Here is a 26,123-nt window from a genome sequence, read left to right as displayed (position 1 = left end):
AAAGATGACATTTAAGATTACAGCTGTAGGATTTCAGCCCCTGTGGTAAAAAGGGACTGGTCTTGTTGTCAGTCACTGTGTGTATGGGAGTCACACGGACAGCTGCCTTTGTGTCGTCATGGGCAGTGTCAGTCAGCTGCATTTAAGTCATGTCGGAATGATCGTATTTATGAGATGAATGCATAGCTCGTAAATACGATTTATGAGATGTACAGATTTTCTTTGAGACCAGATTTTCCGAGTTTGGGGTGTTAGTTCAAGAATCGTAGCAGCAGCAAATTTGTATTGGCCACAAGGAAGTATTAAAGTGGTCATGTCATACATTATTTTTTATTATTTTATAATAATAATAAAAGGGGTGTCTTTTGAATCTTTTTAGTGTTTAATCTTCTGCATAAATGTTTGCAGGCTTTTTTCTCTTTCATGCACAATAAGGAATAAAAGATAATTACAAATAAAAGACATAAAAAATAAGGCTTTGACATACATTTCACAAGTTTTTAAAGTGGTCATATCATACATTATTTTTCTTATTATTTTTTTCCCAGTGGTCCACTTATGATGTTAGTAAAGTTGTTATTTAGTTTTTCACGGCCATTTCCCACCCTCTCTCTGACCCACAGAATAAAACACTTTTTTTATTTTGTTTTATTAATTATTATTAATTGTATTTTTTAATTATTTTCTATTATTTAATTAGATTGTTTTTTTATTTTTCAAATTTTATTTTGTTATTTTAATTATTTTTATTTATTTATTTATAATTTTTTTGCTGCTGTGATTTTAAGAAACATTTTTAAAAGTTTTACTTTTCTTTCTTTCTTTCTCCTTTTTTTTTTATATCGAATTAAATGTTTGTTATTGAAAAGGTGAGGTATTCAAATAAGCCCATAAGGGTTTCTAACCTCTCCTGCTTATTTCTTTACTATTTTTGTATTCTTGCATTGTTTTTTATTGTTAAAATGCCAAACAAATGAATGATAAAATAATAAATGATAATAAATCAAATAACCGATTTGAAGATTCAAAAGTGAAATGAGCAACAGCACTTGATCTGCAAAGATAGAGGCTCTGGGTTTGCTCCTGGATCCAGTATAGTTTTTAACTGCCTCATCTGTCTGGCGTCAGAAAGTTCAGAAAGTTTTGAGTTCTACAGTATGTTTTCATTGTACCTCAAACTCTTTAATCTCAAAAGATAAAAGAACATTTGATTACTTGTGATATGACCACTATAGTCTTTTGAATGTTTGTATGAATTTTGTGGTACTGTTAATAAAGAACAGATATAAAGCTTGCCAGGAAATACTATTCATTTTGCCTACTCAGTAAGTACTTAGTAATACTAAAGTACATTTCCTGTCATTCCTTTTGGCAGCATGAGAATGATAAAATGAAATTAAAAAAATCAATCACACATCTAATGCACATCCTACTGTATATACTTCATTTTGTTGCACTAGTGCTAAAAGCCTCCAATTTGTCAAGTCTTTGTTGATAAGTGAAAGAGAGAGAAAGAAATCTGAAATTGCCCAACACATCCATGTTATTCCAACTAAAATCACTTGAACACTTGACATCGTAATTTTGACTTCCAAACTCATAAGTTGTAACTTCCCTAGACTTCACAGGCAGCAACAGCCATTCAGTGACATCATAACAGAAAGAAAGTCTGTGACCAATCAGGTGAAGGGCTCACTTAAGTCATCTATCCAATCAGTGCACAGCTCAGTGAAGCAATGGAGCACCTGTTCCTCAAAGAAATACATAAACACTCTTAGTTGGTGTTACACTTCTGCGCAGCAGCAGATGAAAGAGATTTGTTTAACCGCAATCCACTTGAGTCCACTCATGACAGGACTTTATATGTTACAGACTAGGGATGGGCTCGAGTACTCGGACGTGGCAGCAATGATCGATCATGAAAATGATGATCGATAGTGATCATGCATGATGTGACTTTTCACTTAATTCGAAATCCAGTGACAATTTCCTGACAACTAAACACAAAATTTAAATTTTGAGATTGATTACGTTGTGATTTTGAGGGGTACATTGATTATCAGAGATGTCTCTTAGCAACCAAACTGATACAACACTGCAATGCTATCATTACGATAATCAAAAGAGAGTGTAATTAACCGTGTTTTGAACACCTGTCTCTGCAAATCATTTGCTAAACACGTTTTATTATCATTTAATGTAAGAACTTTGACTCGTTAATGGACATTATTTAATAAAAGTGAACGTTTGTCACTGACTGTAAACCTCCCTGCCCTGGGTGGCGTCATGTTTGCGTGAAGATTTCCGCACGAGATTCTAAGTTAGATGTCTGATATAAAGTGTCATTCTGTTGCACTTTCCCCAGTTGAAAGATGGAAATTCCGACTCTCCGAGTTGAATGGAATGCTTCATGAATCACAGCAAACACAATACGGCGCATCGAGGCTTTCCCCACAAGAGTGAACACTTGGACACACACACACACACGTACACACACCAGGCAGTATGGCAGTGGATTCAACGCGCTGAAGCAACGCATATACAGCAGGCGAGTGTTTCAAACACTTTTACAGAGCGCAGCTAAATGGAACAGAATGCAGCGTCTTCAAACTGAACTTCAGCTTAACACGCATATTAAAAACGCGATGGTTATGCCGTCTCCTGATAAGCCAAATGCGATTTGAAAATAGACGGTTCAGACAGTCACTAAAAAAACTGGTGCGCGCTTACAAAGATTACTACGGTAACCTGAAGGAAGTACAGACAGACGCACATTGTGCACAGTCTTTCCGAGCTGGGCAGTGAATTTTCACATAATGACAAAATATGATGCATTATATTTTGATTATGCAATCTTTTGTACATTTTGTAACATTTTATTTTATAACAGCCTATAATGATGAATAGACGGTACACTGGAACAGCAAGACACAATGCAGCAGCTATAGACGTTTGTCAGACATGTTATTATATATAAAGTTATGAACATGTCATTGCCCCTCAATTACTCAACGATTACTCGAGTAATTAGTCAGAGTACTCGAGTAGACAAAATGACCAAAATGCCCATCCCTATTACAGATCATAGCATCAGGACAAAACGCTGAACAATTTAACTCTAGTGCAAAGTGCATTGCATTCCCACAGTCAGCAATGTTGTTTTAGGTCCAATCATTTCTACCAGTGTAAAAAATTATGCTAGTTACTAAAAACTGAGGTTCAGCCTCAGGAAAAGTACATATATTCCCACTTTTTAGTCTTAGAGTACTTACACATTAGTAAAAGCTCTAACCCCTAAGCTCTAAGTTCAGTTTTGAGGGTGTGAAAAGTGCTGGATCAGTTTGAAATCAACAGGGGATACAGCAAATTGGATTTCCGAAAGCACAGTTGGACCCACCTGAAATTCTCACTGAAATTCTCAGTCAATACATTTACATGCGCAGTTACAATCAAGCTACAGCAGGCTTTTGTGTAGTCAAGCTAAAGTCTTTATTTGTCTTTCCAAGTATACATGGAACAATGCGTAATAATCAAATATTTGAAGGAAGGCCGAGTTAAATATACGTCAGTGTCTCGGAGCATGCACGCGCACAACGCTCAGACCAGTTGTGGTCCAATTAACGTGTATACATGCTGGACGAAGCCAAGCTACAATCGCATTATCTGGAGATCTTTTCATCTGACTTCTCAAAAAATCTTACAATTTCAGTCAGACAAAAGTTTTACATGACATTTCTTTAGTCCACATCGAACTTTTAAAGTGTATGTAAACATACATATTGTTTAACGGATGCCTACATCAGAGTGCGCTGCAGGAAACATTTTAGAACTTTTGGTTGCATGATGGAGCATAACTTTCATAAACCCTTGCATTTTTTTCATCTATGTCCTTGTTATGAACCATTCTGATTCTGATTCGGTTAGGTTTTCCACTCAGGATGGGTTGACTGAACCTTACACCATCACCTTGCGTTTAAACTCAGAATGAGATCAGAGTGTCAAACCTATTTATATGATCCGATATGATTGGGCACCTTACAGATTCTCTGACGAATACAAATTTAAAAATTTTTCCTTCTATAAAGACATGAAATCTAATCCTCATGTTCCAGTGAGCTGCATTTAAAGAGACTTCCTGAGCTGTCCTTAGAAAATCCTGCCCTGATTTTGTATTATTAGAGGTAACTCTCCATTGAAAGGCTTCTTCTGTATGTAGGAATGTATTCCCAGATAATCTCTCTTACACACACACACACACACACACACACACACACACACACACACAGTGTGTGTGTGTCTCATATTGCGTGCTGCCCCCTTTAGGTCTGCCCTTGCACAGCTGCGAGGTAATGAGGTCATGAAGGCCTTCTTGCCAGCAGGAACTTGAGCTTACTCAAGAAAATTACTCTGGGTTTGTGCAGCCTAAACAGATTGTGCTAATTCCTAGTGGGCTGAAAAGGTTGACTTGGCTGCTGGCCTTATTTGTTGGGGGTTAAAACCATCTTTTCGAGCTGTTGTTGCTCCCATCACTGGTCATCATGGGTCAATCTCCTTTCCTCAGACTGGGCACTCTTTCGAGGGTGTTGTTGGGGGCAGGGGGAATTTTTGGAAGGAGGGCGGAGTTGGTCAGTATGTGGGTCGTTACAGAATGTCCCAGACGAGAGCAGTTCCTCTTTGTACTATTTGTTCTTCGGCCAGTATTTCCCGTTTCGTTGTTCCTCCATCACCGCAGATCATCATCTCAATTACTGCACTCGTCCACTGGTCTCCCTTGCCGTCTCTTTCCTGACTTGTCTGTGATTTTAGACCGCTCAGGAAAACATGTAGACTGTAAATTCTGAACTCCAATGTGTGTCATATCAGTTTTTCATCTTCTTTTTAAACTCAAGGCCTCTTGTCTTCATAACCATCATCAGGATGTTGAAAACTTTTTTTTTCTACACCCACTCACCCTCTAAACACATTTTAACCTTCCTCTCACCCTGTTCTTTCTCATAAGTTCTTCATTATTTCTTTCTTTTTCTCCTTCTGCTGATCAAGTTTAGCTTTTACACCTTTCTCTCTGAACATCCCTGCACCCCTACAGGGAGAAAAGAGAGAGTGAGGGAGATGAGGAACACAATGAGTGCCATTAGGTGATGAATCATTTTTTTTACACCTCCAGTGTGTTGACTAATGACTGCCGTGAGCTATAAAAAAGGTCATGTTTTAGGATTCAGTCCCTGAATGTGTGTTTGTGTGTTTTTGCGTGTGCTTACACGGGAGGGGGTGAAGCTGTTATATGCAGGATATTCTCTAAAGATAATTCCATATTTAAGTCAGTTTTGGGTGAATATAATATTTGGCTGTATGGGTAGGAAGCTCTTTGGATGGAATCCAAGTTTTTTTTGGCAGCTGTGTATTTAAAGATGAAGACTTCATCTATATTTTAATGTTTTTGACCCTTGTTTAGGCAATGAGAGGTGTATTATGGAGTTTTGAAATTCATGAATTTTAAAATAGTGTTGTGGGCTCAGTACAAGTTAAGCTCTATTGCCATGCTGTCAATTACCCAAGAAAATAATTAGGACTCGTATCTCAAAGAAGGCGAATATCATGTTTACAGTAATGTACTTACAGTGGAAGTCGATGGGGCACACATTTTTTTATTTTTTTATTCTGCCATTAATGTCGCTCCAAACCTCATAGAACTTTTTTCTTCCACTTCCATTCAAAATTGAATTTTTAACAGTTTTTACAAGGTTTATTTGCCATATAATGACAGTGAAAAGTAACTCCAGCTGTTTTTTCAAAGTCTTCACTTTTTGTGATGAGTGGTAGGGCTAGGTGATATGTCTTAAAAATTATATCTTGATATTTTTCAGCGTATTGCCGTGGGAATTATGTGTTTGCTCTGAAATGGCTCAGAAGTTTTTTTTTAATCAAGTAAATTAGCCAAGTAATGTAAAAAAGTAGCCAAGTAAATTCAATATTTTAAAGGCATTAAATGAAGATCTATTCCAAAATAATTCGTTTTTCACTAAATAAACAAAAGGTATTTTCACTGATATGCACTTTTATATTTCATATACAGTGATTCATAGTAGCTTAATTAAAAGCATTATTTACCTTCATATGTTTTTACTAATACATTTTTGTGAATGAGCAAGGTGCGCAAATCTACTTCACTGACTTATTTTCAACCCAGTTGAACATTAAATAATACTAAATTATTACTGTGGGGCACATCAGGTTGATTATTATAATATAATTCTGAATTATCATTATTATTCTGATTATTAGATTTGCGTTATAGACGCAGACATTGAGGAAGGCCGTGAGGCCATATCGTCTGTGTTATCCTGTTCAGTGAGAATAAAAGAAAATAAAAAAGAAATTGAGAAAAAGGAGTGCGGATCATTTTGTTTTTGAGACTGATTAAGGTTTGTGGATATATGCACCCTGAACTAGTGGAGTGCAGTTATTCAATTTCTTAGATTAGATTTGCATTATACAATATGTTTTTATAAGTATAATATATAAGTAATATATTTCTGTCCTGTTTACTTCACCTTCACCTGGGGGTTTTATTTTGACAACGAAAGTGCCATCGGATTTACTTCAACTTTACAAGGAGCTTTTATTTTGACATAGAAAAGGCAGTGTATTTGACAGTTTACAATGTTCCGCATTTCCTGAAATCAAATACGGCGGCTTGATGATGTCAAACCCCATTGGTTCTTGTGACATGACGTTGTGACGTTTGGTTACGAGACGCGATGAGTTGACGTATCGATGTAGTCGCCATATTTGATTTCAGTGCTTTATTAATGATTTTAGAGTAAATAATAACTTAAGTTGCGTACTGTTTATCACAAAAAGTGATTTTATCGCTTGGAATATCGTGCATGAGTCGTATCAACTACATTAAGCACATTTACATGCACGTTCTTACACAAATTATGCTTAATAATCCGACAACATTTGTGGTCATTTAAACGCATTAAACTGCCTTCCTTTATCTGTGTATGGTCATAAATGTAAGAATAAACTGATAGACATGAGTAGATTTTTGCCCATTACTCCAGTTTTACATTGCATGTAAACACCTTAACCGTCGTTCTCACCGGCTTATCCAATGTGCGCATGTGTTGAGCGCATGCCTCTTCATGGTTTGATGTCAAAAGTGGAGCATAACACGATTATTTCAAATACCATGTAAACGTGGATTTCTTGCTTTGTCAGATTGGTGGGCATGTTAACGGACTCACTGCTTCAAAAGTATAGCCACTTAAATCATTTACCAACCTTGTTGGTGCAAAGTTGTATTTATTTTGTAAACTCCTGTCCTGACAATGTAAAGCCGGTACACTAGGTTACTTTCACATGATACTGGTTAAAAAGACTCTCAGGAATTACATCGGAAATACTAAATTAGAAGTTTCACAAACTGAGGGATGAAAAATATATATATTTTCTTTGTTCATAGAAAGCATGTCATGAATGCTGTTGATAGAGTTTAACTTGCACTGAACCAAGAACATTCCCTCAAATTTGATTTCACCAAAATTAAGCACTATAGGGTCTTCACAAATGATAAATCTGGGGGAAAAACATCATCACCCTTGAGCACACTAGTGCTTTGAACCTAAACTTCGATTTCATTAGCCAAAAGGCAAATTTGTGGCTCACCTCTGCCTCTATTCTTTGTGCCCTACCCTGAGATCAAGCTGCATGTAAAAGAAAACTGTTACCCTCAAGCAGAATAGCTGTTGAATGTTTACTGGCATCCCTAGTCAACGAAACTTGGCATGAGCCCCTCAGCTGTCTGTGATAATGTTTTCCTAAGAACATAATAATTATGAGATGCTTTGGATGGGAAAAGTCTTTGTATTCGAGCACCACAGTTTCCGAGCACTGCAGATTAGCTTCGGCATGTCATTCTGAGGTTCAGTAAAATATTGAATGAATCAAATGTTGAGTTTCTGCAATGTAGAATTCAGTATTAGCCTTATGAGCGTGTTTTATTTTTAGAAAGGAAAATAAGTTTGAAGATGAAGCTCTCTGTACCACAGAGGGAACTTGAACAGCGTTTGAATGCAGTATTCGGGAGTGGGGTGGTGAGTTATTCAGAGTTACATGGGTAAAGTACCAAGTTTTTCAGAGAGGCGCCTCAGCCATGAAATATTTAGTAATGCGAAGGCTGGAGGATGCGTTGACTGTGTGATTTGGAGACTGTGTGTGTGTGTGTGTGTGTGTGTGTGTGTGTGTGTGTTGAGGGATGATTGTATACATTGTTAAAAGGCATCATAGTTGTGGTCGAGTCTCTGTTATTCTTGAGAGACAGTTTCCTATATACAAAGCAGCACAAAGACAAGCAAGTACTAAATAGGCATGAAGCAATGCTGTAGAACCTGACCAAGCATGTTGAGAGCATCTTTAACTGTTATGGGTTTTGTGTTGTGTATTTTTATTTTTATTACATTTTAACAAGCAGAAAAATGTAATTCAATTTAAATTAAAATAAATATAATTGTAATTATGGTCAGTTCAGACAAATAAAATTGGCTGGTATACCTAATTGCCTCAGAAATATGAGCCCCTAAAACCCTTCATAATGTGAACATCTTAGCTTGTCAAGAGGCTTTGATAATTTGCTTTTCATTTTCAACACTTTTGAGGTATGAGTTGTTCCATTTTGGAAACAGCCACTTTTACTATCTTCTGCCATTCTACAATGTCATTGATGATTCTCCACTTTCATTCTCACCTCTCTTTTTAAAATCTTTATTAGTATTATTGCAGTTTGACCATGCAGTATACAGTATGTATTCGTGTGATCTTAATGAAAAGCAGCTGTACAATACTCTATGATGGATGGTAAATGTAATGCTTGTAACACACTTAATATTATTATAAGAACAGTTTCGGAAATGATACATGTTGGCTAGTCCCTTAAATTATTTGAGTGAGTGGCCACACAGTGAGTGCGCTCAAGCGAAGGAGCATCAATATGTTTTATTGCTGAAAGTTACAGGGTTCCAATCAAGTGCCTCTGTATTATTACACACTGTCTGAAATGAAATTTCAAGTTGTCTCTGCTGAAAGAAAATATTTTTTAATCTTTTAAAAAATATCTCTTTTTTTTTTTCTGGTATTTCCTCCTTTTCCGGAAAGCTACGTCTGATGGTACAAAAGAAGGGATTGACAGCATGAGAGGAGGAGTCTGTGTGACGCGTGGGATGAAGCTGGTTCTTAAAGTGGGACAGAGTAAGTACCATCATCATCTTCTTCATCATCATCACCCCTATGTGCACATTTATGAATCAAACCTATCCAAAAAAACAACCAAAAGAGAAATGTCCAGGTCATTTTGCAACCCCCCCCCCAAAAAAACATAGTTAATGAAGCCTATTTTTGGACCATTAAGATTTTTTTTTGCATTGTTGTTACTTTATTTTCATTTAATTTTTAAATTAAAAATAGCATAAATTAAATTCAGTACAAATAGCACTATGATATGGGATTTTTTTGCATTAAAGGAAGTGAAGGGATGCCAGAAGAATTATCACCAGTACGAGGGAATCAGCCGCTTATAAATCGTATTTATATGATTGGCAGTTCATTTTTGAAATTAACATTTTATTGATTCGAAAAACAGGATTACACAAACAGAACATACACAGAATCAATTTATAAAATTATATGTCCCTCCCCCTGTTGGACCCCCAACTACAACCATCCAGTGGTCCGACACAAAATGAAAGTAACCACACATACAAAAAAACAAAAAAAAACAGACAAGAGGAAACACTTAAGAATATATATATATATATCTAATTCAACAAACATATACCCAAACAAAACAAAATGTCTCTCTCCACAGCCCGTCACTGAGCACCCTCCAAAAAGGCCAAAAACCTGCCCATTTCCTGTCATATGCAAACGAACTTCCAAGCCTTCTATACGACATCTCTTCAAATGACGCTACCTTGCCCAATTCAGTGCACCATTCATAAAAAGAGGGAGTGCCCGCTGATTTCCAGCCCCTCAGAATCAGCAGAACACAAATTTGCTGGGAATAAAAGGCCCAAATATTTAATGCCCTGTTTGGGCCACTGGAAGGCGTCCATCTGAAAAGCCATTACTGGGCAGTACGCTGTCAGAGCCAAAGCTTCGGATTTAGACCAATTGACTCTGTATCCTAAGAACTTAGAAAAGGAATTAAAAATTCTGTGGAGTCAAGGCATAGTTCTAGTGGGGTCGAAGACGAATAATAAAATATCATCTGTGTAAAGCAAAAGCTTATGTGCCATACCTCCCGCCACCACCCCTGGAAAATCTTCCTTTCTTATCGCAGATGTTAATGGTTCCAGGGCAAGACAGGACAATAATGCGGAAAGAGGCCAGAGTAAAATAATCTGAAATTAATAAATTATTTTGTACCGCCACTACTAGGTGTCTATAAAGAAGGCAGCGACTCCTCTGTCCCCCGGCGGATGCCATGGCTGCTCCTTTGGGCAGATGGCAGTGGCGAGGACTCCACGACAGCGCATCCCTCCTCCTTCCTGGGCTTCAGCACCAATGTACCATGGTTCTAAGGGGCAAGGAGGAGGCGGGAACCAGCTGAACAGTCAAAGTAATATTTAATGAAACAAAAAGACACAAACACACACACACAGCAGCTGTGTGTGGCTCTCTCTCTCTCGAACTGCCGCATCCTGCTCAGCCTTATCCCTCTAATAGGAGAGAGAAAATCCACTCCTATTAACATTTGACATTTTGACATATTAGAAAAAATAGATTGTGTGTCAAAAATAAAATAACGACCACATTCCAACATTAGTGCAACAATCAAACCCTGAACAAAAAAACACAGAAAAAAGAAAAACATGCGCCTTAACCCCGCGCATGACAGCGCCAACTGGCATCCATCCCTCTAAACTCAAACAGTCCATGTACACCTACGAGAGCCCCCGCAACTCTGCCGTTGGATTGCTCAAGTCCGGTGATTCAATACACATTTTGTGAGAAGAAGTACAAAACAGAAAATAATCTATAAAACGAACTCCAGCCAATAGGAGGCATAAGCACAAAGAATGTGTAGATTCCTCCACATAACTGTCCCGAAGGTGTGTTCTGCCACAAAACAAACTCCGGCCACTAGGCGGAACCAGCACAAAAAGAAACAAAAAGGTGCTCAGTTTCCTCGGACAGTTAAGTGAATGTTCAGTGAGTCAGGCCCAATCAGCTGTTACATGAGTGCAACAAATGCCCTAATCACTCCAATGTTTTGCAAGAAATATTCCACAGAGCAAACTCCTACCAAAAGGAGGCATAAGCACAAAGAACGTGCAGATTCATCCACAAACTGTCCCAAAGGAGTGTTATCTCACAAAACAAACTCCAGCCGCCAGGTGGAACCAGCACAAAAAGAAATAAAAAAGGCGCTCAGTTTCCTCGGACAGTCAAGTGAATTTTCAGTGAGTCAGGCCCACTCGGCTGCATAGAGAGTATCAAATCAAATCAAATCACTTTTATTGTCACACAGCCATATACACAAGTGCAATAGTGTGTGAAATTCTTGGGTGCAGTTCCGAGGAACATAGTAGTCATGACAGTGATGAGACATATACCAATTTACAATAAACATCAGATTAACACAACACAATTTAAAATCTAATATACACATAATTACACATCACACATTGACTTACACATTCTGAAGGACATCGCTTGCTGTGGGCATGTAAATATTTTGCGGCCATCCTTAGTATCTATTCTCAATTTGGCCAGGAACATCAGTGCAAAAGCGACCTTCCGTTGATGTAAGAGTTTCTTGCATTCCTTGAATCGATCACGTTTCTCTCTTGTCGAATTCGCAAAGTCTGGGAACAAGAAAATGCTGTGTTTCTTCCAAGAAAGCCTTCCTTTACTCCTAGCCTTGTGTAACACGAGATCTTTAATGGATGATCTCAGAAATTTGGACAGAATTGATCAGGGCCTGTCTCCTTCCACGGATCTCCGAGCCGGAACTCTGTGAGCTCACCCGATTTCCAGCTTATGGCCTGTTATGTCGAGCAGACTCGGGAAGAGCCCATCTAGGAATTTCACCATATCTCGGCCTTCTCCGTCCTCAGGATTTCCAGCAATTTGGACGTTGTTTCGCCGGTTATGATTCTCAAGGTCTTTTCCCAGACACGCTCCATGTCTGTCTTGGTCGCTATCGGACGACCTTCGTCAGCACTGCCGACATGTTCAACAGTTGACACTGAATGTCTTTCATCTCACTGGCCAAATTGAGACCCGGGCTTTCAGCCTGTTGCTCAGGGGCTTCAACTTGAGCACGTAAGTGTCTTTTAATGTCTCCAGAGCCAGAGGATTTTGAATTCTTTGACATATTGTCTTCTTAGAACAGTTAAGAATCAGAGTGTATCAAATCTCACCGGTTTATGACATAAAAAGTATTAAAACTAGCAAAGTGCCGTTCACACATCCGACCCTCGCATGGCGCCACTCGACTCCCTATGATTGGCAGTTCTAAATGAAAAAGCTCCTTCCGAACTTAAGTTTGAAGTTATGGAACTTCATTAAGACATTGAGAATTGGGGATTTAATTGTTCTTAATTGTCATGAAAATAATGTTACAAAAATGTGAAAAATCAGTGTGAAAACAATGTCAATGCAAACAGTCTTAATGGTCTTTTATTTTTTATGCAAAACATAATTTATTTTCTTTTGATTTTGAGGTGAAATATGACCTAGACATTCTTTAATCATCTTTGTGAGGTTCACTTTTATACATCAATCTGTCTTGTGTTCCTTATAGAGGTGATTGAATGTCATGTAATGTATCACTTTCTTTGCTCCCATAGCTGCATATGGCCTTCCCCCAAAGCCTAAACCTGATTCTGGCCGGCCTGACACCAGAACCCCAGGTAACAACCACAAATAACGTTGGGCACTTAATCAGATTAAATTTTAGGAATATACATTTTTCATTGTCTAGTGAATAAAATTGTAAAGACATATCTAAACAAGTTCTTTAAAAATCTAATTTTTTGAGGTTTACACTGTACTGGCTTGTTGATCTCCAAAAGGTAAACATTTTAGGAACCAACAGTGTTGAAGCCAAAAATTTTGCATTTTTGAAGTCTGCTGGCTGAAATCAAAGCTGGTTATGCATTACAACTCTCTAAATACTGTCAAGATGTTTGCAGTAGGTTTGGTGATGATAAAGCTCCGAAGGAAGTCTTGCAGATAGGTCTTTGGTCCATGCAAGCAATGATTTATATACTCTCTCCTCTCCCAGATCTGGACAAAGATGATGGCTCTAAAGGGGGTGACGAGAGGGGAGACAGTGGTGCCGTCTCAAACATTGCCCTCATCGCCAGCGGGGCCGTTGGAGCCGCCTTCCTCCTCCTGATCGCGGTAGTAATCGGTGTGGTGTGTTACCGCCGACGGAAAGCCAAGCACTCGGAGACCCACCACCCTGCCCTTTCCCTCTCCTCTCTTACCCCAAAGAGAGGCAGCTCTTGTGGGGCAGGTACCGGGTCTGGCGGGGGCAACAATAATGGCTCAGAGCCCAGTGACATTATCATCCCCCTGCGGACCTCTGATACAGCTTACTGCCCACACTATGAGAAAGTTAGCGGCGATTACGGACACCCCGTTTACATCGTGCAGGAAATGCCGCCCCAAAGCCCTGCCAATATTTACTATAAAGTATGAGAAGACATCAAATCAACCAAGACCCTTTATGACTTATCGTTCAAGTCCCCCCAAACACATTCGCTGTGTGTGAGAGTGTGTGTCCAAGTGACTCTACTTCTTACAACACACACCATTAATAGAATGGACTTGAAGTTAAGGCAGTCGACCGTTTCAATATGTTACCTGCTTTAAGCGGTAGAAATCTAGGGTTTACGTCATTGCAGCGTGTTGTTTGTTTACACATGTGGATGTATTCGTGTGTGAGATGGAGTGGATGTGTCAGAGTTTCACATATGTGCTCAGGTGCAAGCAGGGTCCAAAATTAACACTCGCCAAATGACAAATGCTTAAAAATTGGCATTAGTGAGTAAATAAAACAGACTCTTCAGTGGATCTGCAATAATACATTTTTAAAATCAAATTTGTAAGAATCATAGTCTGACCCTCGCTGATGTAAGCGACACAAGTTAATTAATTTAAAGACATACAAACCATATAAAGAAAACAATTTTTGCGACTCACGAGTCTTCAAACAGCGTTTACCTCAGTAAAAGTTTTACCATCAGATGTTCACCAAGGACACCAAGTTTTTTCTAAACAAATGCAGTTTTACAGAGAGGAGACTAGCTTGTATATGATGCTGTGAGTGACACAGTGACCCATGCTGTTTATCACTAATATATGGAAAAACAACAGCTGAATAACCCTATTGTCATAAGGACAAAAATATACATTAAAAATACAGATTCATGGTAGGTAAGAAATACTAATGGCTGGTACGCTTTCTCAAGTCACTCGCCAATGGCAGGTGTTGCAAAAAGTTAATTTTGGACCCTGGGTGCAAGTGAATGTATGTCCTGATGTGTCACACGAGACGAGTTTAAAAAGCCGTGCTAATGGATGGAATCAAGTAGGTTGATGTGCTTTTCCTCAAAACCAAACACTAGAAAGCAAGATTTTTAAATGATTCATGCTCTACCTTTAGAAAAAATACTGTAAAAATAATATAAGTGTTTCATGCACTTTCAGTATTTTGTTTTCTGATTTCATCTGGTTGTGGACGTTTGTCTTTTCTGAGAGTTTCTGAACCCAGACCTCAACCTGATTTATTTATTGTGCATCAAAGAAACCGTTTTTTATCCCCTACACTTTATCGGCTTTCCATAATTGCTCCTCGGCTCCCGGTTGTTTGTTTTTGAGGTTTTTTAAACATCTTTATGTGAGGAGCAGTAAGTGCTTGTGGAGGAGGTGAAGACTGATGCTCAACTGGTTCAATTGGAGACTATTCTACGATTTCCAAGAGGTTGGAGGTCAAAGTTAAGAGGTTAAGACAAACCCCTCAAAACTGCCCGTGAGTCATTCACTCACAATGATTTAAGGGCTTCTCGCTTTACCCGAGCTTTTGAAGTACTGTGTACGCCACGATGAACTGCTTACTGTAGAATCACATTGCTAGACTTCTACCCTTAACACACACATCCACATTACAGCAGTTTGTGTTTTCATGTATTAACCCCAACAGATGGACACCAGCTGTGTGTTTGTATGGATTCCAAAGCTTTGTGATTGTTGTTAATCAGACGGTCAAAGAAAGCAAGAATAAGAGGACTACGCCACTGTGCGTCTAATTTAACTCAATCGTGTCCATGTCCTCTAATTGGTTCTTAAGTTACAATTTCATCCTGCTGGCCATTATCACAATTGGGGTGATGTATCCAAACCATCTCTGACATTATCACCCCATGCCAGCTGGATGCTTCTGGTCCACAGTTCACTTGAGTTATTTCTCCTGACGAGACATGACATCATCACAAAGACATGATAAGAGACAGTTTGCTACTGGCTGGAGTGACCTGTGCTTCCTGGTTCAAATGGAACAGTTTGCTCTGTTCATGTTAATTTAAGGTTGTAATCTTGCTATCAATACCACAAACACAGGACATGGCAGAAATGGTGTTTTATCATTCTGTTATGTGAACTTTTTTAAAGGTTGTTTTTCTTACATTTTCTCCTCTTCCTCTTTGCATTTTATTACTTTTAGCAGTGTTGATTTGTTAATACAATGGGGTCTAAAAGTCTGAGACAACTAGTGAAAATGCTTTTAATTTGCATTCTTTTCTAATTGAATACACATTGTCAGCATAATTTGACTGAAAAGTTGTACATAATTTTTTTTTTATGCACTTGGTGGCATTGACCAGTTTGTGCAATTATGTTATTTCAGCATGATTTGAGAAAAAGAGCATCTTTCGTGTTTTGTTGGAAAAAAGTAACACTCAAAAAAGTTATTCCAAGTGTAACGGGAGCCAGCTGCTACATGATAGCTGTGCGGTATGTGTAAACCTCACTCCCTTGGTCTCGAGGCGCATTAGCGACTGACGCTAGAGGTTGTAGCCTTTAGCTTCGTTGTTAGCGCGCTCACCTCCCATGCTGGCTGACATCGCTTGGAGCGGGTCGAGCAGGACCGGTTACACAAGCAAAAGTAAAAATTGAACAAATGGAGTATTTTAAAATAATTTAAATATGCCTAACTTTGCCAGATATAAAATTAGTTCATTAAACGCCAAAGCAAATTATGGTTTGCCATTTACCACACTATTTAATAAAACTTATGAATTTTGTTTACTAAGTTTTAAATGTTCATCCTTATTAAGTTTAATTAAATACTTCCGGTTTATTCTGAATCCATAATATGTACACCATTTAAAGATTACTCGGGTCTATTTGATGGAAATGTATAATCCATTCGAAATGCGTAAATTGTTTTAAAATAAACAAATATTTTTGTGAAATTTTTGGTACAAAGCAGTTAACATGACAAATGTCACAAATTTGCTTACATTTGGTTAGTGACCAAGAAATAGTGCAGAAACTTTATTTTATTTAACTTTTATTTGTTTTACATTTTTCAAAATACTAAAACTTCCTGTTTATTTCCAGGTTTAAATAAAAGTCATATTTCCATAATCAAATGCTAAAATATTTTTTTTTTAAATCCCATATTTTCAGTTCTCAGACTTTTGGACCACACTTTATATTGAGCATATGAGAGTTGTCTGAATGAAGGGAAAACTCTTGGCTTTATCCAACCTACTTTGGTCGTGGGTAGATGGTAACCCTCATTTAGCAAAAATCTGTGAAATTTACATTCAAGATTCATAAACTTGCCATTTGGAGTACAACAGAAATGAAAAGCATTTGTTGTTCATTACCTAACACTAGCTTTCACTGAACCTGATAGAAGAAAATACATGAGTGTAAGAATTTTACTGCAAATATCTACTCATGACCTAACCTTGTAGAAGCCAGAGCAGAAGTGCTCTTTTGCAATGCAGAAGGGATACAGTGATTGCAAACTTCCCTCCCATGTCCTGCCAACAACCTCAATAATGTGGCAGCCACAGTATTCCTGAACTGTTGCCCTCTGCAGGCCTGGAGGAACTTTCTCTGTGGTCAAGAAGGGCAAAGACTTGGCCTATTTATGCTTTTTTGTTGTTTTAGCTTCCCTCTATCAAGGGATAATGTCTTGTTCACTCCAGTATTATGTGATAGACTCTACTGCCTAAATTCTAAGATGTAAAGCACTTCCTCTGATAGGCAGGTCATGGGTTAGTCTGGAATTTTTCTCTTTGTCATGATCAGCTTCTCTGCCGAGCAAAGAGGAATCTTCTGGCCTGATTAGTGTTGACCTAAGCCACTGAAAGCATTTCAATACCTACGGCTAAAACTTCCCATACTGACCACACAAGGACACCAAACCTAGTTTCAACATTTTTCATCGGCTGGGTGTTTTTTTTTGTTTGTTTGTTTTTTTTTAATACTGGGTTTTAGATTTATTTGGTTATGTTGAAACATTTTTGTAAACTAATTTAATATCATAATTTGAGATGCCTTGAAACTGAAGTGATAAAGACTGTTGCATTTCTAACTAACCTTCAACAGTATTTTTACAAACAGTGCTGATTTTATTGGGCAAGAGGAGCACAGCTAAAGCTGGATCGACTTTTTCAGTGTTTTAAAAGTCCAGATGGACTGGACAGGACGTGAAATAATACTGATGAAATGTTCAGATAATGCTAAGATGTTAAAAACACTGAGGCAATGTTAAATAAATGTTAATATGTTTAAGATGTTGAGACAGCACATTGGAAAAAGCAATGATTTGGTGCTCCTGTTCTTTTACCAGCCCTCTCTCTCTCCTTTCTTCATTTCTCTCTCTCTCTCTCTCCAATCCTGACATTCTATCAAATAAAGATTACATTCCATGCAGTAAAATGCATTGATAAAAAATGAGAAGTTGTTGCCAATAATTCCACCTCTGGTTTATCACAGCTATCATAAAATCATGTTAACATGTAGAATGTTTACATTTTGTGGATATTTCTTTTGAAACGATGTGTATTGTGGGTTTCTGGACTGGCCCCATTACTTCCATTGTAAGTGCCACTATAACCACAGTTTATGCTTTAAAAAAAAGAAAGAAGAGTGATGAATCAAAAATATTTTTTTTTTGGTAATCACAATAATGCCACAAATGCTGCTGATTGCGCTTAACTTTTATTTAACCCATACCATTCCTTTAACTGTCATGTAAATAATGTCACAATGCAAAAATGTAATTGGTCCTAATTGGTAAAAAGTAATCTTAATGGTCCTAAAAAAGCTTAATATTTTTTAATACACTTTCTCTCTCACTCTCTCTCTCTCTCTCTCTCTCTCTCTCTCTCTCTCTCTCTCTCTCTCTCTCTCTCTCTCTCTCTTTTCTTTTGAATTTCAGCTTAAAAAGACCTGGTCATTTAAAAAAAAAAAGATTCACCCATCCATGGATCTCTTTTCCTCACTCTTTCTTGTCTTTTCTAATTCCCTCTCACCCGCTCGCTCTAGTAACATCGTCCCAAATTCCATCGCTGTTGTTGCTCAGTTTGTCCGTAGACTGTCTCGATACGGTTCGCTGCTGGTTTGCAATAAGTGCTGGATGACATCACTGGCATTTTAATGGCACTATCATTCCCTTTCCCCTCCGTCCCTCCCACCTTACATGTTTTGTTCTTTCTGTCTTCCCTCTTGGTTCATCTCTATATCAGTGTTTGATGTGTTGCCCCCTTCAAGTCCGAACACTAAATCAAATGGGCATTTTAACAGACGCCGTAAAAGCCCCTCAATACTAAAACCCCACATGAAACTTCACAGTACAGTTGTAAGAACCCGCGGCTGCTGTGTTTGAGTGTGTATGTTTGTTCTTTCAGCAGAACACAGACGAGGTACGCATCCTCTGGCAAAGTGTGATAGAGTTGTTTTTCAGTCCAATAATATCTACCCCAGCAGTGCATTGACAGGCTGTCAAAGAAAAGACTGTTAAGACAGAGGCGCAAGCGCATGCAGACACGTGCATTGAAACTTGGCTTTTACACAGCCACAATTTGGCTGGCAGAGAAATGATTTTTTGGTGATACAGGGTATCGTTACATTTTCGGGTTCATAATCATTCCATTTCTTTCGGTTCACACAGAATGCATTTTTGCATCCATCCATGCTGTTTTTCCAATGGTTTTTCTATGTAAACATGCGCTAGACAGACGTCTTTAACCGTTGGGCCATAACTCACTGTTTTTCGGTGTCTCACATAAGAACACCACATTTTTCAGTCACCGTGTCAGGTTAAAAAAAACTATAACTTTTAAAAAGTAATCCACTATAAATTGTTAACTACTTCTGTTACATTTTAATCAGATTAATTTACTGATTACTTTGTTTAAAATTAATCACACTATGAATTACTTTACTTTTACGTTACTTTATTGAACACTTTCATAAATGTTTTTGTTTTCAGCTCAACGAATTCAAAATGTCTCTATTTTCTCCTTTGTAACACACGAGTCATGTACACGTTCATCTGTCAAAGAAATGTAAAAATACATATGAGTATAATTAATCTTTTAAAGGTATTTTGCAAACATAATACCCGAAATAATGTACTTAATTAAGTCAAATTAACTTTAACAAAAAGTAATTTGTTATAATTTTGTTTTATGTTAGATTAGTTTTGGGGTTAACACTGATTTACCCAGAGATCCCTTCAGTTTAAATGTTTAAATATTTTCACATATATTCAAATATTTAAAACTGTACTTATCTGACAGACGCTTCAGCCTAAACCTCAACCTTATTAAAGCGGTACCCACACAATATGATTTTATAGTCAAATTTAAATGCAGCGAAATTTTCCCAGATTCTTCTGAGGCTGTGTATGATTGACAGGTCGTATCGTACAGTGTGTATGAATTCTCCTCTTCCTCTGAAACTCGCCTTCACTCCACTAATGGCCGCCTGAGGGGAGAGGGTCTGTCTGGGCCTCATAGATAGCGGAAGTGTGTGTGCCCGTGTTTGTTTTCATTTGCCTGTTTGTGTGTGTGCAGAGAGCTCGCAAGTGAATTAAAGGGGGCTGTCTAGAGGCAAGAGGTTGGCATCGAATCTTTTAGCCTGAGTATATGGTGCTCATCCATTCAAATTCTTCTGTTCAATGACCCATACTTACATTTGAACTAGTCCTACATTAATCACTAACTTGAAATGTTACACACTTTGCTTCACTTTAGTATCTGCATGACTGTCAACACACGTATATACACAGATGCAACACTGCTGTAAAGTTTTACTGATATTCAGACACATACCAGGAGTATTTCTGTTGTTTCTTAACTCGCATGCACAGATTTCACACCATCTGTGGCAATGCATCACATACACATGTATATGCACAAACCGTGCACAGAACGGGGGCAGCAGGGGCTAAATTCACAAATTCACAAATTTAAAGGTGCCCTTTTGGTCATCCAGAGAAAGGGAAGAAACTTTAACAATTAAATTAAAATAGTTAAAATCAAAATCTCGTAATAATCTCACAATAATATTAACAATGTGTTATTATAAGATTTATTTCTAAATCATGGGCGTGTTAATGAAAATTAAGTGGAGGTGCCTTTAAGAGTGCACGCAATAACAGATCGGGGGCACATACCATCGCAAGTGATCCTTCTTATGCACTATACTGTGCAGACCCCTTTAAGTGGGTATTCTGAAGGAAACATGGCATTACTGTATGAATGTACCCTTTGCTAACACTCTTGTGGAAGGGCCCTTTGAGAAAAGATACATTTTCTAAAATTTGTTTTGAATGAGTTTTCGAGTGGCGTCCCCTCCCGCAGTAGTGTCCTTCAAGGGAGCAAAAAATGCAGTTTGGAATTCACCCCGGAACGTCGAAGTGCTGCTACCTCAGATGAGTAACAGGTCAGATAAAAAGTCCACTCCATTGTGTCGTCACAAGTTCATCAAAAGAATAATAATCGATTGCTACCGCATTTACAACATCGCACACCTGCAGTGTAGAGAGATTTATTAATTATAATGTTAGCAGTTGCCTCGCTTTCAGTTATAGAAATTCAGTTCGTCTTTTATAGAATACTGCCATTAAATGAAAGAGCTGTCTGGTTCAGTTAAAACCAGTTTGTTTGTTTATTTGTTAAAACTAACAAGCCACTAGACTAATCAGTTTCAGAAAAATACCATGGTATTACCTGTATTGACATGTAGTCTTCCATAATAACCATTCAAAGCCATGGTACAATCTGAAAAGCTGAAAAATTATGTGCAGTATATAATACAAGAAAAATGCTCAAAAAGCAAAGAAATTAGTTAGGTATATATAATTGCTACTCATTCAAAATAAACAAATCACTGCCCTGTTTCTTCCTTCTGCCCCTGTCCCTGATAAGGTCTGTGTATGTCACTGTTCACAAATACAAGCACATACACACTTAATATTGTTTATATGGGGCAGTTGTGGGTGATTTTGCTACCTTACACACACATAAAGTGTAATCTTCGTAATCATCCCACACAACTGCAAGTATACACACACAAACATACACACATCATCCCTTCCCTTTGGTGACAGAATGAGGTTTGTGATCTTGTCAGGATTATCCATGCACTGGTTTCTAGGTCAGCATTCCACCAGAAAAGGCATCCTCCTTGAGAGACACAGGTCACACATACACATACACACTCATAAAGATTAGCATCTTCCTCTGGAGACACGCTCTGTGCAGAGACCACAACAGCTTTTAATTATCTTACTTTCTCTAACACACTCATTTTAATAAGGACACACTGACTCACAATTGTGCCCTCACACACAATACAGACAACAGAGTGCAACAGTGGGGTTCTGAAAGCAAAATCCATACGACTCCAGTGTTTTAATCCATCAGAAGTGATATGACAGGTGTGGGTGAGAAACAGATCAATATTTAAGTCATTTTATGCTAGAAATTCTACTCCCTGCCCATTAGGGGGTGATATGCATGAAGAATGTGAATCACCAAAAACAGAAGAAGAACAATGTGAAAGTTTAAGTGGAGATTGACTGGGCAGGGTGGAGAATTTATAGTAAAAAGGGACTTAAATATTGATCTGTTTCTCACCCACACCATATAACTTTGATTTAAAATGTTGTTTTGATTTTGACATTGATTTAACCACTGGAGTCTTATGGATTACTTTTATGCTGCCTTTATGTGATTTTTGGACCTTCAAAATTTTGGCTCCCATTCACTTGCATTGTATGGACCTACAGAGCTGAGATATTCTTCTAAAAATCTTAATTTGAGTTCAGCAGATGAAAGAAAGTCATATAAATCTGGGGTGGCATGAGGGTGAGTTAATGATGAATTTTAATTTTGGGATGAACTATTCCTTTTTTTTTTTTTTTTTTTTTTTTTTTTATCTTTGTCTTTATCACATTTTTAAATACTTTTGCTTCATATCAAATATAGTCATGTAGTGATTCATCTCTGAGAATTCTTAGAAGCTTAGAATTCTATAAGATTTTTTTTTTATAAGCCTATATTGAAAATAAATAAGAAAAATACTTTCAGAACACAGGCCCTGAAAAAGTGGACAAACACTGCTACAGTGTATACTCTCAGCCTCACAATCAGCTTATCGCTGCCGTAGATCTCCAAAGGTCTGGTGAATTCTTTTCAAACGCACATGATTAGTATCCCTCATCTCACTTAGACAAAAAAAAATACAGTCCCCGAAAGCATATTCTTCCCCCCAAACCCTCTCTATTTCCCTCTTCCTCTGTTGAGTGGGATTTGAGATGTGAATGAATTTCACCCAGTTCGTCCCTTTCCCTTTTAACTCGTTATTGTGCTTGTCGTGGCCTTTAACCCGGGCACTGTGTGGAATGCGTGTGAGGGGTTTAGAGTGGGTGGAGAGGCGGTGCGGGTCAGGGAATAGGGGGTCGCTCTTTGTTATTTCGCTCTACAAAACAAAACCTGGTGGCCCTCAGACAAAAAGATACAGGGAAAGCTGTGCACAGAGCCACTGAACCGTGGCCATGTCTGCGTGTGAGTGTGTGTGTGACAGTGAGAGAGAACATTTGTTTTTCAAAGGGAGAGTTTGTGGCAGAAAGAGCAGGGATTTATGAAGGTAATACTTGTGAATGTTTAGATTTGGAGAAGTGTAGGGAGGCTTTGGGAGGTGAAGAAACAATTAATGACCAATGAACTTGCATAACTCTCCTCACACACATTAAAACTCAGACTCTGACTTCCGAAGTGTCTCACGACCCTTGTTTTCTGAAGTCTGAGAAGGAACATAAGCTCTGGATTAAATATGATGTTGCCTAGAGAGGTTAGGACCTCAGTTGTTTCAGTGGTTTAAAAAATAACATAAAAAAAGAGTTGAAGAGAGGATTAGGTTTTAAATCTGGTTAAAGTGTTAGTTTACCCCCCCAAAAAATGAAAATTCTGCCATCATATTTAGCTCACTCTCATGTCATTCCAAATCCATGTTACTTTCTTTCTCTTATGAAATACAAAATCAGAAAGTTATCCTGAGTCACTGTTCACTTTCATTGTATGAGAAAAAGATCAGTGAAAGTAAATGGTGACTCTGTGCTCTTGTACATACAATAAAATTGGTGCTGTCGTGCTACATAAAATGACCATAAAAGTACTTACATTTAACCTTAAAAAGTACTGAAATTCTAATTGTTTTTCAATGAAAATCTTCCCTTCTGCAGTATTGTAGCTCAACACTGTGGGGTGTAACCTACAAGATAATTAGTTACTGTAATCTAATTACTTTTTGAATTTATGCATTATATTTAAAATAGTTGTAATCAGATTACAGTTACTGACTTTCAATAAAGTACATTACTTTGGTTACACATTTCTAAATAATACTATTTATGTGTAATATATAGTGCTGTCAGTCATTAAAATATTTAATAACGATTTATCGCATGATTTTTCATAGTTAATTGCGATTAATTACAGATTATGAAAGTGCTTATATTTGGCCCTATATATAATTCTTTTCCTGTTAAAATGCATTTTGTTCCTTCTTAGAAAAGAAAACAATGTGTGCAATAATGTTTTATTAACATTTTCCAAACAAAGCATTTCACAGTATAAAGATATAAATGCACTAAAACAGTACCAATTCAAGTAACATTAAATTTTTCTGAAAGTCTAAGTGGGAGGTTAATTATAAATCTTCACTTTCACTTCCACATTCTTCTTCTTCTTCCATTTTTTAGCAATTTGTATTCTTCGTACATATCGCTACCTACTGGTCAGGGTTGGTCAAAGGTGGAGATTTATAGTAAAAAATGAATTAAATGTTGATCTGTTTCTCACCCATACCTATCATATCACTTCAGAAGTTATGGATTTAACCACTGGATTATTTTATTCTGGCATTATGTGATTTTATGGACATACAGAGCTATGATATTCTTCTAAAAATCTCCGTTTGTGTTCAACAGAAGAAGAAAGTCATATACATCTGAGATGGCATGAAGATGAGTAAATTATGAGAGAATTTTCATTTTTGGGTGAGCTATCCTTTTAAATATGGTGCGTCATTGAGATGCAACAAGTTTAAATATGCAAAAGTGCGAATGAGATTTGAGAGATGCTGTGGATTTTCAGTTAATAACAGTTTAAATTTCTCTAATTTCCTCACACTAAGCTATTATATTGGCTTTAGAAGACTTGTAATGAGCACAAATTGTATGGACAACTTCATGGTACTTTTAAGGTGTTTTTGTTATTGTTGTTGTTGTTGTTTGTCATTTCTGGAGACTGACAGCATCCCCTTTCAATTTTATTGCATGGAAAAGAGCAGCATAAACATTCAGCCTAACATCTCTAATGTTCTAGGTAGAAACAAGTCATTTTGGAGCAATATAAAGATAGGTAAATGCTGACAGAAGACTCATTTTTGGGTGAACTATTGCTATAAAGTTGAAGGTTGGAAGAGAGTGTGAGACACAATTAGACACACTAGACAATTAATGCTAGTCTTAGCTGGTGTTTTCAGCAGGGTAAAGGATACCCTAAACACATGCATCCCCAGCAGAAGAGATGTGCCGTAACTAATCCCCCTAGACATACATTGGACACAAGGACACACATATACTCAGATATTTGCTGACTCTGTCCACTCTCACACTGCCTGTATTTGAGCTGTTCAAAGAAACCCGCAGCTGTCATTGACTGACATTATAGCTCTACATGAGCCACACAAACATGTTCTCTTGCCCTCTCTCTCTTTCACTCTTTTCTTTTTCTTATTCTCTTGGAAAGGTCATTATCTCCCATAAGCACAAATAACAAATCACACCCTGTGTGACATTAACCCTGTCTGCTTTTATTATTGGTCCAGGGGCTGAATGTTCCTCTGGAGTCCCTTATCTCTTAGCTGTCCCTTGTCTCTCCGCTTTTGCCATCAATCTCTTTTGAAGTAATTGTCTTGCAGTGCCCATCTCTATGGATCAACATTAAACAGATTTAATATCCCTTCTGCCATGTTTACATAAAAGGCTGCAGCTATGTTTTATTAAGCAAAAATATATGCTTTATAAAAGCAATGAGGCCCTCAAGGCGGTGCTATGATAGAACTGATCGAACTGCGAATTTGGCGACAGGAGGTAGGAAGTTCTGTTGCTGAAATCAGTCTGTGCTTACAGAAATTCAAACCACTGCCCCCAGTGGCCGAAGCTGGAAGTGTTGTTAAACATATATGAGTGGGGGGAAGTGCCCAAAGAGTGGAACCAAAAGCAAATGTTTTAAGTTGTAAATCATGTAATATAGTAAACAGGAATGCACATGAAACCTAACCATCATTGGAGTAAAAGTGTAATTTTAGCTGGAAAATGCAACCTCTCACCTTTTTTTATGTAAACATGATTACTTTCTGGTTTAAATGGGACCAGAACCTGTCTTGGAAATTACCAGCAAAATATGCTATCAATCGCCACAGAGAGAAAGTTAATCATATCAGAATTAATGCAAAAATGTCTGATGTGGGATGCCACTTGTCGGTAATTCAGCTTATTTCAGGGTACATGATCATTC

The 26,123-nt window shown here is 37.7% G+C and overlaps 1 protein-coding gene across 1 annotated transcript in view; it reads left to right on the top strand.

The window, feature by feature from the left end:
• LOC127432999 (ephrin-B3-like) overlaps window positions 1-17,988 on the top strand; it is a 58,019-nt gene extending 40,031 nt beyond the window's left edge. The window contains exons 3-5 of the mRNA XM_051684576.1: window positions 9,157-9,249; window positions 12,855-12,917; window positions 13,292-17,988. Of these exons, the coding sequence (XP_051540536.1) occupies window positions 9,157-9,249; window positions 12,855-12,917; window positions 13,292-13,710 (575 nt within the window). The 3' untranslated portion in view covers window positions 13,711-17,988. The remainder of the gene's footprint in view (window positions 1-9,156; window positions 9,250-12,854; window positions 12,918-13,291) is intronic.
• The last annotated feature ends 8,135 nt before the right edge of the window (window positions 17,989-26,123 follow it).

Source organism: Myxocyprinus asiaticus, chromosome 42 (genome assembly GCF_019703515.2).
Source record: "Myxocyprinus asiaticus isolate MX2 ecotype Aquarium Trade chromosome 42, UBuf_Myxa_2, whole genome shotgun sequence".
NCBI classification, from domain to species: Eukaryota; Metazoa; Chordata; class Actinopteri; order Cypriniformes; family Catostomidae; genus Myxocyprinus; species Myxocyprinus asiaticus.
The sequence above is the reverse complement of the archived record's forward strand: the minus strand, read 5'-3'. Positions and strand labels throughout refer to the sequence as shown.